The sequence below is a fragment of the Manis pentadactyla genome, chromosome 3 (assembly GCF_030020395.1).
Source record: "Manis pentadactyla isolate mManPen7 chromosome 3, mManPen7.hap1, whole genome shotgun sequence".
NCBI classification, from domain to species: domain Eukaryota; kingdom Metazoa; phylum Chordata; class Mammalia; order Pholidota; family Manidae; genus Manis; species Manis pentadactyla.
In genome coordinates, this window is record NC_080021.1 from 189,680,759 (window position 1) to 189,698,428 (window position 17,670).

General features: G+C 47.5%; 1 protein-coding gene across 2 annotated transcripts in view; it reads right to left on the minus strand.

The window, feature by feature from the left end:
• Positions 1-923: 923 nt before the first annotated feature.
• The window catches only part of ANKS6 (ankyrin repeat and sterile alpha motif domain containing 6), a 53,843-nt gene continuing 37,096 nt past the window's right edge, over positions 924-17,670 (minus strand). The window contains exons 14-15 of one of the 2 annotated variants that reach the window (XM_036888393.2): positions 15,612-15,728; positions 924-7,754 (exon numbers count right to left, since the gene is read on the minus strand). In XM_036888393.2, the coding sequence (XP_036744288.2) occupies positions 7,650-7,754; positions 15,612-15,728 (222 nt within the window). In that variant the 3' untranslated portion in view covers positions 924-7,649. The remainder of the gene's footprint in view (positions 7,755-15,611; positions 15,729-17,670) is intronic. The other variant, XR_005025428.2, reaches the window with a different exon arrangement.

The following is a 17,670-nucleotide window of genomic DNA, read 5'->3' on the forward strand; positions in this document are numbered from 1 at the left end:
GAAACAGATAAGCCCTCACCTATCTGAGGAAGGCCATCGCCACCTCCAGTGCTTCCCAGCAGGCCTGGGGCTCCAGGCAGCCCAAAGGACATTGCCTCAGAGAATTCTGTCTGACACAGGCTCTTGACCGCTGTCCCACATGACGTAATAAAGTCAGTTTGCCGGGAGGCCCCCTCACCCATGAGGCCAGCCTCCAGAAGCCACTGCGATGCTCGGGTACAGCCTCCGGATCCAGATCCTTCTTCATGGCTGAGGCTCCTCTCCATGCAGGCCCCAAGTCCCCATTTAAAAAGCCCCTGCTCACAGGCTGGGTTCCCTGGGAGCAGACTCTGGGAGGGGAATAGCCTGCAGCATGTGGTTTAGGGACTGGTCTTGGAAGGGACACCTGGGGCATGGCAGAGGAATGTGGGAGGGAGTTGGGGTCGTCTCACCAGAGGTGCAGGGACTGGTGAGGAGGTGGGGGTAAGTGGGAGTGGTGGGGCTGGGGCCCCTAGGAGGAAGCAGCAGCTGAAGGAGGCCTTTGGCCAACAAGCATCATCCATGCCAACATGGAAGTGCTCTGAAAACACTCATCTGCGACTCAGAGGAATGTTTTTGATTGTGATGAAAGTAAAGACAATTAATCAGCTGAAAGAGATGCGAGCAAGTGAAGCACAGAAGCAGCTCCGACCCGTGAAGAAAGGAAATGAGGAGAGCCGTGCCAAGAGGGCCCAGAGTACGTGGGGCTAGCGGGTGCTTGGAGAAAGTTCCCACCTCCCAAAGGGACTGTGTCCGGGAGCCAGGACATGGGCAGCCCTGCCTCACTCAGGAAGCCGTTTCTCCCTGGGCTCTGGAGACACTGGTTTGGGACACTCAGTTGGTCCAGACCCCTCCCCTGCCAGCAAGGGGTGTGTGCAGCTGCGAACAGGAGGGAGAGGAGAGGAAGACCCTGGTGTGGTTACCATATTTCACATAATGGCAAGGTTGAGATGGACTAATTGAAAGGAAAGGGGTAAAAGACCAGCCAGGTCAGGAGCTCCCCTTTTCTATCTTTTTTAAAAATTATGGTAAAATAGAACATAAAACTGACCATTTAAAAGTGTCTATTTTAGTGGCATTAAAGACACCCACAATGTACAGCCATCACCATTACCTAGTTCCAGAACTTAAAGGAAAAGGAACCCCCCGCCCCACCCATTAAGTAGTTATTCCCCATCCCAACTCCTAACCCCTCTCTACCTCTACGGATTTGCCTATTCTGGACATTTAATGGAATCATACAATATGTGTAGCTTCTTTCACTTAGCATGTTTTCAAGGTTTATCCATGTTGTCCCATGGATCTATATTTCATTCCCTTTTTATCGCTGAATAATATTTCATTGTGTGGCTGTTCCATGTTTTGTTTATCCATTCATTCATTGAAGGCTATCTGGATTGTTTCCACCTTTTGGCTTTTGTAAATAGTGCTGCTATGAATATTTTGCATGCACGTTTTTGCTTGAATACTTATTTTCAGTTCTTTTGGGCATATACCTAGGGGAGAAATTGTGGGAGTTTATGGTAATCCTGTGTTTAACATATGGAGGAGTATCAATATATTATTGATATTCCCCTTCTTTGGATAGATTTTCATAGAATCATAGCACAGAAGGGATCTCAAAAGTGACCTAGAACAGTGTTTCTCAGGCATTTGAATTTCACACATCAGTAAAACTAAAACTACCATCACCACTACCTCTTTCCCCAAAGGAGGAGGGACCTCCTTCAGAATCAAGGCCAACCTTGTAAAATGGGTATATTTAGTGTAAGGCAAACTCATTGCACTGTAGTTTTTCTCACAACACCTACACCTTTTGGGAATGACTTGCCTGGTCCAGTGCTCATCCACCTGAATTCCCTTATCCAGCCACCCTGGCCTGGGCTCACCCAGGCTCTGTCGGGGGCTGGCGGGGGGGCTTTCTGGGGGATACTCCCCTCCCAGGTAGCTCTGGTTCCTGGAATGTCCTTTCATGGAGAGCTGACTGCTTCAGTCTCCCCAGTATATACCCGCCCTCCAGGAACCCCCAGACTTGGTCTTACTCCACCTGCTTCAGGACTGAGACCCAGGCCACCCTCTGCTCCCTGAATGCGCTATAGGGCTGAGCATGCCAACGTGAGACTGATAGGAGAGGTGTGGATGGAGCAGTCCTCCTGACTTGTAAGAATTTTTAGAAGGAACAAAGAGAATCTCCATGTTATTTATAGTATTTCATAGCACCACACGCTATCCAAAATTATGAACAAGCCATACAGACTAACAGGTTTTATTTTTCCTGTTGGTTGGGCTTATACCAACTCAGCGCTCCTCTCTGTGCTGAAAGGCAGCATGGAGGGAATGTGGACTCTTCCTAAGCATGAGAGGCGAGGCCACATTCAAGCCAACTCCCCCTTGTTAACTGGGGACCTCGGTGAGGTCAGATAATGTGTGCCACAGCCACTGAACTGGCAGAAGGGGAACTTGAAGGCTGCCACTCAGGGGAATTGGGGCGGAGGTGAGGCAGCTTACAGAAGCACAGGGACTTGCTCTGTAAAGTTACTGCTGGAAGAAATCTGAGCAGAGATTTATGCCTTTAGTGAGCAAAATCAAAGTGAGAGGACAGACTCACGGTTATTTAATGTATGTTTGGCAAACAAAAATCTTTCAAAGAATCCTCTGTATGGAAATGACAATAAAACAGTAATAAAATGAAGTGTTTGATAGTGAGGAACAGGGAAACCTGCTCTATAGGGTTGAAATCAGTTAGCATCCTTGACTCTTATCAAAAAATACAGTAGCCCTGCTGAGGACCTGGCCTCAGGCTACCTCCCACCCCCACCACCAAGGGGCAAGGGGGCCGAGGGCTCCCTGCAGAGGACAGTCAGGCCCTGGCTCCGTTCACCTTAGGGAGCTGGCTCGTGCCTGGGGAAGGCCCAGAGCAGGGCGCCTGGGTGGCCTCCACCTTGGGAAGGAAGCTGAAGACCAATGAAAGGGGCTCCCTGCCCCAGCCACTACCAGCGCTCTCTGCGGCACTTTCCTTCCGTCAGCCCGGAGCCCCCAGCTCCAGTGACTCACTGTCTACAGCCTGGCTTCTCAGCTGGAGGGCTGCAATGTCAGGCAAGGTCTAATCCCCTTAGGCTGCAGGTTACAGAGGAGCAGAGTCCCTCTGAGGCCAGCGGGAGCCTGGCAAGCCCTCCAGAAATAAAATTTGAGGAGAATCCACTCAGGGAGGTGACTCACCTCCCACCTCCCCCAGGAAGGAGATTCATTCATTCTCTCTAGTCTGTCCTACAGGATTTAGTACTGACTTTATCAAGGGAAACATCAGGTCTCCTTACATGTTAAACACAATCTATTGGTCAAAAATATGTGATTATCGTGCTTGAAATAGACAAGAACAGGCAGGCATAGATGACGCTTCACAACGCCTTCGGGCTGGGCTGCAGGATCTTCCCAGGAAGGGGCCCAGCCTTCAGGAGGTAGCTCAGGTCAGCACAGCTGTCCACAGCTGTCTACCCAGGGCCTGGCCTGCACAGCAGTGACTTTGGGCAGCTCCAAGGCAAAAGCAGGTCAGAGAGGTGTCCTGCCCGCTCTGCGCTTTAGACCGGCTCTTGCGACTAGGCTGGAATACCTTCTCTCTGTCCACCTTGCTGGGAATCGCAATCACACGAACACCCTGAGTCAGGCAGCTGGGGGGCTGGGACCCACTTCCAGCCCTCACTTCCTCGGGGCTCTGATGCCAGCAGAATCTAAGCCGCTGCCACCTTTGGCTGAGGCTGCTTCTTCTGGCCTCACCCTCCAGCCATGGTTTCACCGGGGCAGATGAGGGGAGAAGGGAAAGGTGGGAGGGGAGAGATTGATTTCAAATGTGCAGCCACTGTGGAGCTCTTTACACATCTTCCACATGGTGTGAAAAGGGCTTTCTCACATTCTTCTGACCCTCAGTACCCTGGGGAGGGCCATACCCTTGTAACCTGAGGGAAACTGAGGTTCAAGGGGAGGAGGACAATGCCTGGTGTTACCCAGTGAGAAGTGGCTGAGCCAAAACCCAGGGATAGTGCTGACCCTAGATTCAGGGCTCCTTCCAGGCTAACAGACTGCTTGTACGCATTTCAAATAAAAGAAGCAAAAATTAGAAAAAGCAGGTATCTAACTCACCCCCAATGACATGAAAATCCACAAATGTTATGTGCCAACTGCCTTCACACATGCTGTCTCCCCACTGGGGCACCCTTGCTCTTCACCTGCCAGCTCTCCCGTGGGCCTGCCCAGGCCACGCCTCAGCTGTCACTGGTGACGTTCTCTGAGCCACAGACCTAGCACACGCCTTTGTTACCAGACTCCTAGCATGGCTTAGCACTGTTGTATCTGTGTGCTTGGCTCCTCCGAGGTAACATAGCTTCCTTAAGGGCAGGGATGAGTGTGTGTTCATCTCTGGACCCAAAGCACAAGCAGGGGTAGGCACAGGGTAGATGCTCAGTAAACATTCTGTGAATGAAGGAATGAAAACTTAAACATTCTCCTTGCGGAACTAGCTGGCCTCCAAGTAATGGCCTGATGCCGAAGCAAGGAAGTGGAAACATTCCCCTGGCAAGCAGCAGGTGGGGCGTGGGCATCCAGCACACGCCAGGAAGGAGACTGCACCAACCCAGGGACAGGATGCCCTCCACGCTGCAGGAGACCCCCAGGACAGACAGGCCTCTGAGCAGGGCCCCAGCCATCTCAAAGTCGGGGCTCCCCCATCCCGAAGTCTCACTGCCAACCAGGTCACCTCTGCAGAGCTGTGGGGAGAGACCAGGACCAAGAATCCCAACCCAGCTGCAGCCCTTGGGAGACCATGGCCCCACTCCCAGCAGCTGTGAGGCCTCATGGCTGCCACTTTCCTCGTCAAAGGAGGGTTTCCAGGGGTGTCCCAGGTACCTGTCTTGCAATAGCACCGTGATCAAATGTGTGGGAATGCCACCCACATGTGACACGGCCCCCTTGAAGATGCCCTACACAGGCCGGCATGCTGAAGGCTGAGATGTCCTGCAGCAAATATCACATAACTGGGCTTTGATTCTGTGTCTCCTAAGCCCAGCTGATCACAGAGCCTGAACCCACTTTCACATGTATACTCCCTTTATTTTTCTTTATGAAAACCTAGTAACACCCTGTGGAACTAGCATTCCAAGGAATACACTTTTGGAAATACTGGTGAAGGTCACTGAGCAAGGGAAACACTGTGGAGGGAAGCAGCCTCCTGGAGGCAGGCTGGGGTATGTGTGGGGTGAGAAAGGTCACCAGGAACGGATGATCATGGTCCAGAAAGGGTGCCAGCAATCTCTCACCAACCAGCACACAAACTGCCTGGGAGAAAAAGCCTTAGAACCACTTGAGTCCAGTGCAAAAGACAAGAAAGGCATCTGTCCCAAGCCTCTGTTTTCCCATCTGCACAATGGGAATAAGCCCTGCTCTGTCTGGGGTTATCAGATGAAATTATAGAGGTTTGCATCTGTGAAAAGCTGACCTCCCAGCACAGCTCCTGTTGATGTGGGATTTATCTGACAGGAAGTTGTACAAATATAGCAGCTATGAAAAGAACAAAATAACGGTGAAAAGCAGGCACGAAATTTCAATGCACATAACTTGGGGGCCATGTATTTCAGGGACTAACAGCTCTATGACTATCGATAACCCCTGAAGATGTCAGTACATTAAAACAGCAGGAATCCTGGTCCTCCTAGCAGCAGGAGTCTGTGGAAAAGGCACGGGCTCAGAAGCCCACCAGACCCAGTTCTCAGCTGGCTTTGCCCCTTCTGGGCTGGTAACTGGCTCACAGCTCTGCTCCTTGGTGCCTGCCTCCCTGATGCACAGGCTGAAGTTAAATGATTGCAGATGGCAGTGAGGACGGATGATGCTGAGGCCAAGCTGCCCCACACAGTAGATGCTCCTTAACTGTCTCAGGCTGGGAAGTGAGGAGCATTTATAAGATGTTTATCAGTGATGGCTAAAGCGACACCTTTTCTCTGTGCCTTTCTCTGAAAGCCAACTGCTGTGAGTGGGAGGATGCGGATGAAGCAGGCCTAGTACCCACTGGGCCAGCAGGTGGAGGGACAGCACGACCAGCCTCTGGGCAGCACAGTAACAGCTGCCTCTAAAAGCTAGGGGGTGGGGAGGGGCCTTCATGGCTGGGGGCAGGGACGGAAGAGAGATGGCACCTCACCGAGACCAACATGTGGCCCGGAAGAGCTCAGGGTAGAGGTCAGAATTCCATGAAGGCTGCTGTCTCTTGGGCACTTTCTGTAGGCCAAATACTTCTGCAAACTGGCTCTATGTTCTGATGAAGAGGCCACACAGCTGGCTAGCTGTGGGGCTAGACCTGAACTTTGAGCTGAGTTCAGAGCGTAAGCTTTTTCCACTCCACCATGCTGCTCCCCAAGGTTGGGATCATCCATTGATGTATTCTCTTGCCTGTCAAGGTCCTCAAGAGTGCGGACTGGCTCCTGAGTACCCAGGCACATGACAGAAATGCCTTAAGTGCTGGCCCAATGAAGCACTCATTTGAAAATACTTCAGAAAGCTACTGGATTTAAAAAGTCAGAGCCCTTCCAATATAATATGACATGGTAGAAAACTACATGGGCCAATTCTCTACTGAAGAACACAGAATTAACGGGGTTGAGAAGAAATTCTAAGTTCTCTGCTTTTTTGCCTAGAAAATTTGAGCACCAAAGTCCTTCCACCCTGTAATGTAATAGGGTCTTCTGCTCCCACTTGAAGTGCAGAAAGCCCTACAGTGATATGAGTGACCAGCATGGTGTATCAAAGCATCACCTTGCTGATCCCTGATCTTGCAGGGGAAACTGAAGGCCAAAAAGGAGACAGGATTCCCCCAAGATCACAGAGTAGGCCTCCTCTTTGTTCCTATATAAAGGCTGCCTTTGCCATGAAGAAAAATGCATTCAGTATACACCTCCTGAATACCTGTTGTATGTTGTATGCAGCAGGTACAGTGAAGTGCAAGAGCAGAGTTACAAACAGGCAGCCGGGGACCCCAGTGGCTGGAAGGGTTAGTTCTGTGTAAGGGAGGTAAGAAAGACTTCATTTGATAGATGACTTGGATCACAAGGAACAAAAGTGTTTTAAGGGAAGAGGGCTCAAAACACAAGCTGCCCCATCTAAGTTTAGAGCTGTGGGGAAGCCACCACCTGAACGAAGAGCGCACCTCCCAGCCTCCTTGCATCCAGGTGTGGCCACGTGAAGAGTGGTGGCTAGTGGAATGTGAGTAGTTCGGAGCGAAGCAGTTAAGAACGGTTATGCCTTCTCCACCATCCGTCCCCCTGCTGGCGGCCAGACGCAAAGATTCTGAGGCCCTGAGGACGGACAACAGAGCCATGGATGAAAGGAGCTGGGTCCCGCAATCACTGGGGGAAACCACCCGCCAAGCAGAAGCAGCCATAGTGGACTTCACACGCGAATGCATCTCTGTTGTGTGGCGTTTGTTACAGCAACAGTCATCACCAACTACTGCAGCAGGAAACAACACGACTGAGGCCCAGGGTCTGGCAATGCATACGGCTGTCCAGGGCCTGGGGAAGGGCTGATGGTAGCAAGGGCGGTGGTGCTGGGACTTGAAAGCTTATGCCGGTTGGTGGGCACAGGAAGGAGGATCACGCACAGGGACTGTTTCCAGGGGCCCTGGTGTTGCTGGCACTGCTCTCAAAGGAAGAGTGGAAGTTGTGAATAGTTTCCTGTAAAATTTGTCTCTCGCGTCCCTGTGGAGGAAATTGAAAACAAACACAGAAAGTCTTGTTAAATCTTTTAACCATTAACTCAACTGACACAGTGTTTTTAATACTCAACTCATACTTGAAAAACCCTGGCCATCTTGGGGAAAATAAACTACCTAATTGAAAGAGTACCAAGTTTAATAAAAACACACCAAGTCAGACTCTCCCCCGGCATCTACAATCACAGCACACCAGGGCTGGAAAGGCCCCAGAGAAGCAGGGGTCCAATCCCGGGACAAGGATGGGAGACAGAGCCCAGGTCACCTGGCCTGGAAGGCAGGTTTCCTCCCCTGTTTCACTGTGTGCGTGTTTCCAGCCTTGAGTTTTCCAGGGAATTCAGTGGGAGCTGAACTTCTTTCTGCTACAGAGTGAGAGTTTAATCTAACTCCCTCTTTCCCAAAAGACGTCAGATTCCTTTTCACAGTGTTTCACTTCTCACCCCATCCCTGCAACATTCACCCCGCCACCAGGCCTTACCACAGGTTTTGAGATGGGAAAAAAGGATGTGGATGTTTCTTTCAGCCCAGAGAGCATCTTCACTGAATATCTAGGCCACAGGCTGCAATGCATAGAGGTTAAGAAACGAGACTAGAATCAAACAGCCTGGGTTCAAATCCCATCCCTCCATTTACTAGCTGGGCAACCTTAAGCAAGAGACTCAATCCCCCTGGGTTTAGTTTCATTATCTACAAAATGAGGACAATAATACTACTCAAATGGTTGCTGCCAACAGCAGCCCCCGGGCAGGCAGCAGCGGTTGGCAGGTCCAGCCCTTAGAGGACAGCAGTGTGCATTACACGTTTTTCTAAAATCAACAAATAAATGTGGTCAAAATATAAAGAAAGTTCAAAATGAATACTCTCTGGTAGATTTTTCTCTGCTAAGTATAAAAAGGAAAAAAAAATAGGGCACTGAATGAGTCCAGACTTTAAATTTCTGCTTCTTATATTTCATAGACTCCCAACACCCCAGAGGGGTCTCCCTCCAGACTCCCCAGACCCCAAACCCTCCTGCACTGATGAGGCCTCCCAGGTACCTGAGAGGGCAGTAAGAGTTCCATTCACCCAGATCCTCCCAAGTAATTTTAAACAAGCTGGGAAAATGCCCTCAGGATTCCACCAACGCAGACCTAAAGGCTGCAGGGCAGAGGACGGAACACGGGCGTGGGGTCAGAGGACCCTGGGCCCCTCCTCTACCATTCGCTCATGGTGGCATGGTGGCATCACAGGCGTGACCCCCTGCTGCGGAGTTTCTGGATGTATAAAATGGGAGTAATGTGGTGTGCCACCGTGGTGATGGGGCTCAACCTGAGATAACAAACAGGGTGACACTGTGCAAACTGCAGAGGCTAAGAAATAAACAGAAGGGATGGCGGTGATGTCATCCAACAGCACCTTGGCCTTAAGTGCTGAGAACTGAGGTCAGGGTAAGACACGGTTCTCTGCCTCCAGACCTTCAGAGGGAACTGTAGATGATGAAAACCATAATTGTTTCCTGCATCCAAGCTGTTAAAAATGATAACGATAACTGCCCCTTAAAACTCCCTGAGTTTCAGAGAACCTGCCTGAACATTCTTAAAAGGAAAAAAGCAAATGGCCATTCAAAGTAGAAAAAAGGATTCAGTCTATCCAGTAGTTAAAGAAATACAAGCAGCACTCTCGGGAGGACTCATGCCAGAAGATGATCATCAAAAAAACCCCAACAAAGATCCACGCACTGCTACAGGTGTAGATGCACTCATCCCACCAGCTCCTGGACTTGCCATGGGAATGAAGAAGGAGATATCTAAGCTGGCCTGTGCATACAGTAAAACAACAAATTTGACTGCATCTATACGGTTGGAACTCAACCAAGAATTAGGAGAAGTGCAAATTGTAGCACTCCAAAATCTTACAACTACAGACTATTTACTGTTAAAAGAACATATGGGATGTGAACAGTCCCCAGGAATGGGTTGTTTTAATTTATCTGAATTCTCTCAGACTGTTCAAGTTCAGTTGGACATTATCTACCATATCATAGATAAGTTTTCACAAATGCCTAAGGTGCCTAACTGGTTTTCTTGGTTTCACTGGTGATGGCTGGTAATTACAGGTATGCTTTGGTTACGTAACTGTACTCCTATTATGTTAATGTGTGTGCACAATTTACTTAGTAGTTTAAAAACTATACATGCTGAAGTTACTCTACAAGAAGATATGTCAAAGAAATAATCAATCTCCCCAGGTTTTCTTCCGCCTGCTACTTCTATAGCTTTTCTTCTTCCTTCCTAATTACAACCCTTAAATAGAATTCGTGCCATATATCGAATTTACTGAGTATCATAATTCTTCCAAGGGGTAAAGACACCTCAAGACAAATACTGGGCATAGAAGCCACAGGGCATAAATATGCAAAGAAGTAAAAAGCTAACCTTTTCAAACAATAAGGCTTCTCTCTCACTTACCAACTTTACATTTCCCTGTATGGCCCCGGAAGATGACTGGTTAGCCAGAGACGGGTAAGATTCCTCAAGGGAGGAACAACCTAAGACAGGCACAGTCGCAGGGGGGCCATCAGGTGAGAAAATGGGGATCAACAGAGGTGAGGCTTAGAACCTCACCCCCCCCGTTCTGAGAGAAATCTTCTGCATACGTGGATGTTTTATTGCCCTGGCCTAGCTTGGATTAACACATAGTCTACAGGCACACACCTGATCATCTACATGTGCTCTCCTACAACACTAAACTATGTTTTCTACCTTTATCTTGTATCTACCTACCACTTCAGCATTTTATTAAAAATAATAATAATAAAGAGAGAAATGTGGTATCCACATATAAATCAAGTATAAAAACCAAATGAATATTCATATTTGAACTGACTGTTTAGAGTTCATAATGCATGAGCAAAACCGAAAGTTTCTGTGATGACTGCCCTTGTACTGTTCACTATGTAACTTATTCATTATGTAAGAATTTGTTCTACATGTAAAAACTTGTTTGTTATGCCTCAGAAGATTGGAGACTGACAAAAATTAGGCTTGGGGTGGAATAATGATTGTGCATTGAGCACTGACTCCCCTATACAGAATTTTATTGTCGTTAACAACCATTTGATCAATAAATATGAGAGATGCCCTCACAAAAAAAAAAAAAAAAAGGACAGACTTCCAATGGTAAAATAAATTAGTAACCGGGATGTAATGTATAGCATAAGGAATATAGTCAAGATATTGTAACAGCCTGGTAGGGTGATAGCTGGAACCTAGAATTATGTATATAAATGTTCTACCACTGTGTTGTACACTTGAAACTCATGTAATGTAATACTGTGTGTCAACTACCCTTCAATAAAAAATAATTATTAAAAAATAATAATAATAATAATAATAATAAAGAGAGAAATGTGGTATCCACATATAAATCAAGTATAAAAATCAAATGAATATTCATATTTGAACTGACTGTTTATAGTTCATAATGCATGAGCAAAACCGAAAGTTTCTGTGATGACTGCCCCTGTAATGTTCACCATGTAACTTATTCACTATGTAAGAATTTGTACTCCATGTAAGAACTTGTTCGTTAAGCTTCAAAAGATTGGAGACTGACGAAAATTAGGCTTGGGGTGGATTAATGATTGTGCATTGAGCATTGACCCCCCTATAGAGAATTTTATTGTTGTCAACAACCATTTGATCAATAAATATGAGAGATGCCCTCACAAAAAAAAAAAAAAAAAAAAAAAGAAATACAAGCTAAAACAAGGCACATTTTCTTGGCCAATCAAATTAATAAAAATTTAAAAAACAAACCAGTAGCACTCAGTATTGGCCATGACGCACAGACACTAGAACTCATACGCCCACAGCTGGTGGGGATGGTTAGTGGCTCTTTGGGGAAAGCAGTTCAGGACGAAGCACCACATACCTTGATTTAGACTCTTTGACTCTGTAATTCCACTTTCAGACATCTATTCGGAGGAGGCAATTAGAAAGCCTTATACACAAAGTTGCCCACTGCAGCACTATTTATAGAAAGTTGGGATAGCTAAATATCCAACAAGTAGGGATTTAAAATAATTTTAGTACATGCAATGCAAATTTATTATATTATAAAGAGTTCTTAATGACATGGGCAACTGCGTATATTTAATGTTAAGTGAAGAAAGTAGGATGTAAAATTATGGATCCAAATTTTTCTTAGCCACAGAAAGAAAAACATTTGGCACAAAACACTACAGAGTGATCTTTCCCAATGTGAACAGCACTGGTCTCTGGGTGAATGGATTGTGATTCCTTTAAAAATTCTTTTCACCTTTTCGGTACTGTGTAAATTTAGTAAAATGAATATGCATGGCTTTGATAATCACAAAAAATAGGAATGGAAAACAGTGGATTAGGACCAACTAACTGTGAAACTCAAGTCATCATTTCTGGTTAACCTTCCCCAACATATAAGCTATTTGACACTAACTCATAAGCAGATTTGAGTATGTATTATAACTTGAATACTGAGATGGGTTCACCCAGAAGTTACATAGCTTGCAGGCCAAGGGTCCACAGCACTTTGCTACTTTTTTGGCTGAGCCAGGTTTTAGGTTAATATTCACATTAAAAAGTTTTAGACTAAAATGTTCAAACTTTTCTTGAATGTGTAAGAAATACATTCTATATCACAACCTGCTACATGTCGATATATACAATTGAAACAAGTTCTACTCTTCCTACCTACAAAAATGCTGGTATTTTCTACCTATTCTGTTTTTCAAAATGCTTATTAACCACTAAATTGATTCTAAAACCCTCCAGCATGCTGTGGACCACAGCCAGGAAGACATTGGTGGGCAAAGAAAGTTGGGCTTCCCCTCTGTCATGTCTTGGTCTGGGTTCTCAAATGTGTACAGAGCACTGAGCCACAGTGAGTATTCTCTTGGCTGAGGCTGAGTTGCAGAAGAAAAAAAAAGAATATAAGAAGGGGAAGCTGGTGTCCTGAAACAACCAGGAAAGAGGCAGGAGGCCCTGAAGTCAGGGTCAGGCAAGTCCAGGCCAGAACAGCAGAGGCCCAGGGTGTCCAAAGGCCAACCTAAAGGCTGTGGAAGCCATATTCATCCCAAGGACTTCTCTGCTCTTCCTAAGAACCAGCACATAGTTGCAATGGTAACCTAGGGTAGCGCAGCAGAAGATAAGCTTGTTGTAATATTCAACTTCTGCCAGTCACGCCTTTGCTCTATGACACACTATAATACATGGTCCTCACTTCCACGGGACTTTGGTACTTTCTGCCCTCAAATCACAGGGCCTTTCCCCAGAGATTAATTAGATTGGTTCCTTCCCCTGGTACCTACTTCCCTGTGGAATCACCTGGCCTTGTAGGACAGATGCTGCCTGTGGGAAGGACATGGGTGGGACTAAGCAGTCCCATGAAATCTGGCATGTCAGAAGGATCTGGGTCTCTTGGTTGGGAGCTGGTAAGCTGGAGCCAAGGAAGATCATTGTTATAGATTCAATGTTTGTGCCTCCCCAAAATTCCTATGTTGAACCCCTATCCCCTAATGTGATAGTGTGAGGAGGTGGGGCCTTTGAGAGCTGATTAAATCCTGAGCCATAGCTCCCAACCTTAATTCACCTATCCCCTTCCCAAAGCCCTTGCCCGTATTCGACTGTGTCACCCTTGACCCTCCAAGAACTTTAATCTGTCCATCTGGCCCCTCTCACACCAAGCATATTGCTCTCTGTGCTCCAGCACTCCTTTAGTTTCTATGTGCACTGAACATCTTCCCACCACAGGGCCTTTGCACATGTGCTTCCCTTTGCCTCGTCTGCACTTTTCTTCTCGCCTTTACTCAGTGGTTCCTGTCCTCCTTCAGATCTCAGCTTTCTTGCCACTCCCCTGGGATGTCTTCCAGGCCTTTTTCCAGCCCCAACTCTGATCAGGAGCTCTCCTTGACATGCGCTTGTAGGTTACACTGAGACAGGACAGCATAGTGGTCAGGATACAAACTCTGGGTTCCAGTCTTTGCTGCACCACCTACTGACTGGGATCTTAGGCAAGTTCCTTAATCTCTCAGTGCTTCAGTTTTCTCATCTCTAAACTGGAATCGATGGCTTTTATGAAGTTAAATGAATGACTAGATGTGACGTGCTCAGAGCAGTGCTGGGCACAGAGTGCCTGGGACAAAGCAGGTAGTCAAAAGGCTCTTTTTTTGTACAAACCAGTGCTCCAAACACATCTGTGCTTGCTTCAGTTTCTGAAGCCCATTAGCCACCCTGGAGCGTCAGTTCACGGGTGAGCCCTTCCAAACAGCCATGACCTGCCCACTTTCACCCACCTCCATGCCGGCCTCACCACATACCATGCTCTAAGAGCAGAGCTGAAGCAGTGGTGGTCCAGGAGTCCGGGTTTATTGCCTGTCTCTGGGACTCAGCTTTGCTAACCCAGAGTAAGACAGCCCGGACTCCCAGAACAGGTGAGCAGTATTTAGGAACAGGACATTTGGGAAAAAGAACAAATAGCAAAACCTCAAGGAAAAATGCAAATGCCTGAAGCACTGCTAACTAAATTACCAACCCACAATCTAGAGACAAGTGAAATCATGGTGATGTCAGCAAACAAAACCACCACTCCCAGTCACCGAGGGTGTGGCAGGAGCCGCCCCCACAGAGCGTGGTGCTGCAGGAAAGCGGGGGCAGCCCACTAGCCCACAAGCAGGACACGCCCTCCCTCCCTGAGTCTGCTCCCTCACCAGCTGGGCAAGGGAAGCAGAGGCTACCAGCCTTCATGCATTAACTGAGAAAATGTACGCAAGGTGTCCTGAGGATGATGAAGTGCAGCATGAACATATATTTGCTGTTGGTGCTATAAGTCTGCTCAGTATCTCCGTGCATACTCAGCAATACAGAGGAAGAACCAGGAAGCAGGTCCTGCTGACAACCTTGTACCTGGAACACAGCAGGAGGAACAAACAGCGGAAGAAAAAGGAAAGAGGCAGAGATGTCCGTCACAGTGTACTTATAATGGCAAAATCCTAGACATGGCACTGCAGTCCAACAAGAGGGGAGGTGTCATATAAAGTGAGAAAAAGCAACAGATAAGCAAACATACACTGGTGCTGAAGTAAGAGACAGAAAACCCGTCCCCTAGTAGGGGAAAGCAGGACGCAAAGGAATGTGAATAGTCCACAGGCAACTGTACAACTAAGGTCTGCGGAGTGAGTGGTGACTTGCTTTTCATGTGTTGTTTGCTTTTTGTTCTTTGCACACATGGGCCTTGGGTTGGGGGCACTGCTAATCTTTAACTTTAAAGCTGATGAAACAGAAATTTTAAATTAGACAAAAATGCATCATGCCAACAGCTACAACAGTAACAACAGGATGGGTATGTGTGCCAAGGGCTCTGCAAAGCCTTTTAGTCCTGGCAACAACCCCATTACCCACGCCATAAAGATGAGAGTAAGGCTCAGAGGCTGTGTGACTTCCCAGGGGTAACACAGTAAGTAGAGGAGCTGTGATTCAAACCCATGTCAGCCTGGCTCCAGGGGCCCTCTTAACCAAGGGCTCTGCTTCCACTGCTCTCTGGAAGGCAGTACCCAGCCACATGGATTGCAATTACCAGAGGGAATATTTTCTAAATCTAAGAAGAAAGCACCTTATGGGAAGAGAGATGTGGAAAAGAAACAGGCTGCACTGGGAGGTAGTAAGCACTTAGCCCTGAAAAGTGCAGGTGGGGCTGGCATCTGCCATGTATGTCAGAGGAGATGCAATCAGACCACGAAGGGCCTCGGGAACACTGAGGGTCTGGGACCCTAGTGAAGCTCTCAGTTGTTGGAAACAGGAGAAGAAAGGTGAGGAACAATCAATACCTTGCCTGCGTTCAGTTCAGAAATCGCTGCCAAAATTTGCTGCCTGGATCCATCTGTCTTAATACCCAGCTCCTTCAAGTCACCATCGGTAAGCGTGAGGAATGCCTCCATATCCACCTGGCAAGAGAGAACAGGATTCACTGCTATCTGCTCGATGCCACACCTCTTTCTCCCAAACCACAACAGAAAGATCATAGTCATGAGCTATTAGTGCATATTAGCAGTGAATTAATTATGATTTACTACTTCCAATTCCTGACCTGATGCTGAAAATTTGGTTGACAATATCATTAAGAACTAGCCCACCTCAGAGGTTGGCCTGGAATTTTCAGCATAGGAGCACGTGGGAAAGACCCTGAAAATGAAACAGGAAGTCAGGGAAGTCTAAGGCATTACTACAGGTGGCTAGAGTGGTAAAAATCCAAGTCTGATTATTAGAAAGTTAATTCCAATGTTGCTGCATGTCTAAGAATACTGGATTCTGTGCAGACAATGTGGGTGTGTGGCAGTACTCACCACGTTTCCCCGCAGAGGACAAGAGAGATGCAGACTGTGGAAAGACACAGTGAGAACACAAACAAGCAGAAGCAGTAAGGGAAAGAAAGGTCACTGAGAACCGAGGCAGAGGAGGGCTCAGGACATAGGCATCTCAAATCTGTACAATCCTTGGCTTCTACAGGTGCAATCCTAACATTTCTGTTATCTCTGCCCAGGCTGCAGCTCCAAGGGAAAGGCTAACAGGCCTCCTGCGATTTCGTTGCTTCAGCATCTGTCTCTCCAAGGCAGGGCTGAGGGAAGGGTGGATGTGACTTGAATGATGTAAGTACCCACCACCCTGCTTGTGGGATGACAGTGACCTCAGACATAGGAGGGGCACCTGGGCAGGTACTTTAGCTAAGTTTCCCACCAAGAAGTATGACTTCTCCCACCACTTAGCTTACAGGGTTCTATGCAGAGTTTAAAAAAAGCTTTATAAACTGTATTTATAAATTATAAAAATATTATACTTCAGTTATATAATACTGTCATTTAAAAGAAAATTTTCATAACTGATTGAAAGCTCTTAGTTCTTCACTTTATTAGTCTTTGTTTTCTATTCCCTCACAGATATTGAATAAGATTCTGAAAACTCTTCCTCAACACATTTGATGTATGTAGAAATAGAGGAATTTTTTTTCTGAAAAATGTCCCTGTCTTTCCTTCTATTAATAGTCACTTCACTTTCCTGGATTAAAAAAAGTCTTGGGCCAGGTTTGAGTCAGTGGGAAAGGGCGTGCTCCCCACCACCCCGCCTCTGTCTGGGACTTCGCAGCTCACGCGGTGCGGAGGGACTGAATGAACGGGTGACGTGGTGTTTACAGAAACCACCTGACCCCGCCAGACACCCCCTCCCCCGCCATCCCAGGCAGAGGCCCCACACCCAGCAGGTCCTCTTGGCCGGCTCCTCAGCACGTCTCTGGTGGCCTGCATGTAAACCCTCTTGCTCAGGGACCCACTGCTTTCTAACCAGTTTCCCCCTTCTGTGGTTCTGCCTCCAGCTCCCCCTCCAACCCTTGTCCACCTTTCATACCAGAGGCCAGACTTTTCAAGCCTGCATCTGCTTTCAGCCCCTGGCCCACAGAACCACGTGCACACTGTCCAGGCCCTGCCTCTGCTCTCTCCTCCAGGTGCGCCTGGCCCGCACCCAGCCAAAGGGCCGATGCTCTCTGAGCATGCCTGCTCCCTCTTCCCAGATGTCCGTCCAGCTCTGTGCCTCTTTCTTTGGTTCAAAGCTCAGTTTACTCTCAGTTGAGGCCTCCTCTGGCCCTCCCTCTATAGACCCCTCTCCTAGGCTCCCAGAGTATTCTGGGTATTTCTGTGTTTTCCTGGGGCCAAAGTCAGGCAGAGGTGCTGCTAGGGGGCAAAGACTTGAGTAGCATTTGCTGACTGACTGAATGACCACATTAATCAATATTCTACTGCCTCCCCATCTGCACTGACCTTCTTAACCTTTACCTCTGTCAACTCTGGAGGCTGCCAAGCTCTCATAGCTAATTTTAGGTGGTGAGCACCAGGGCCT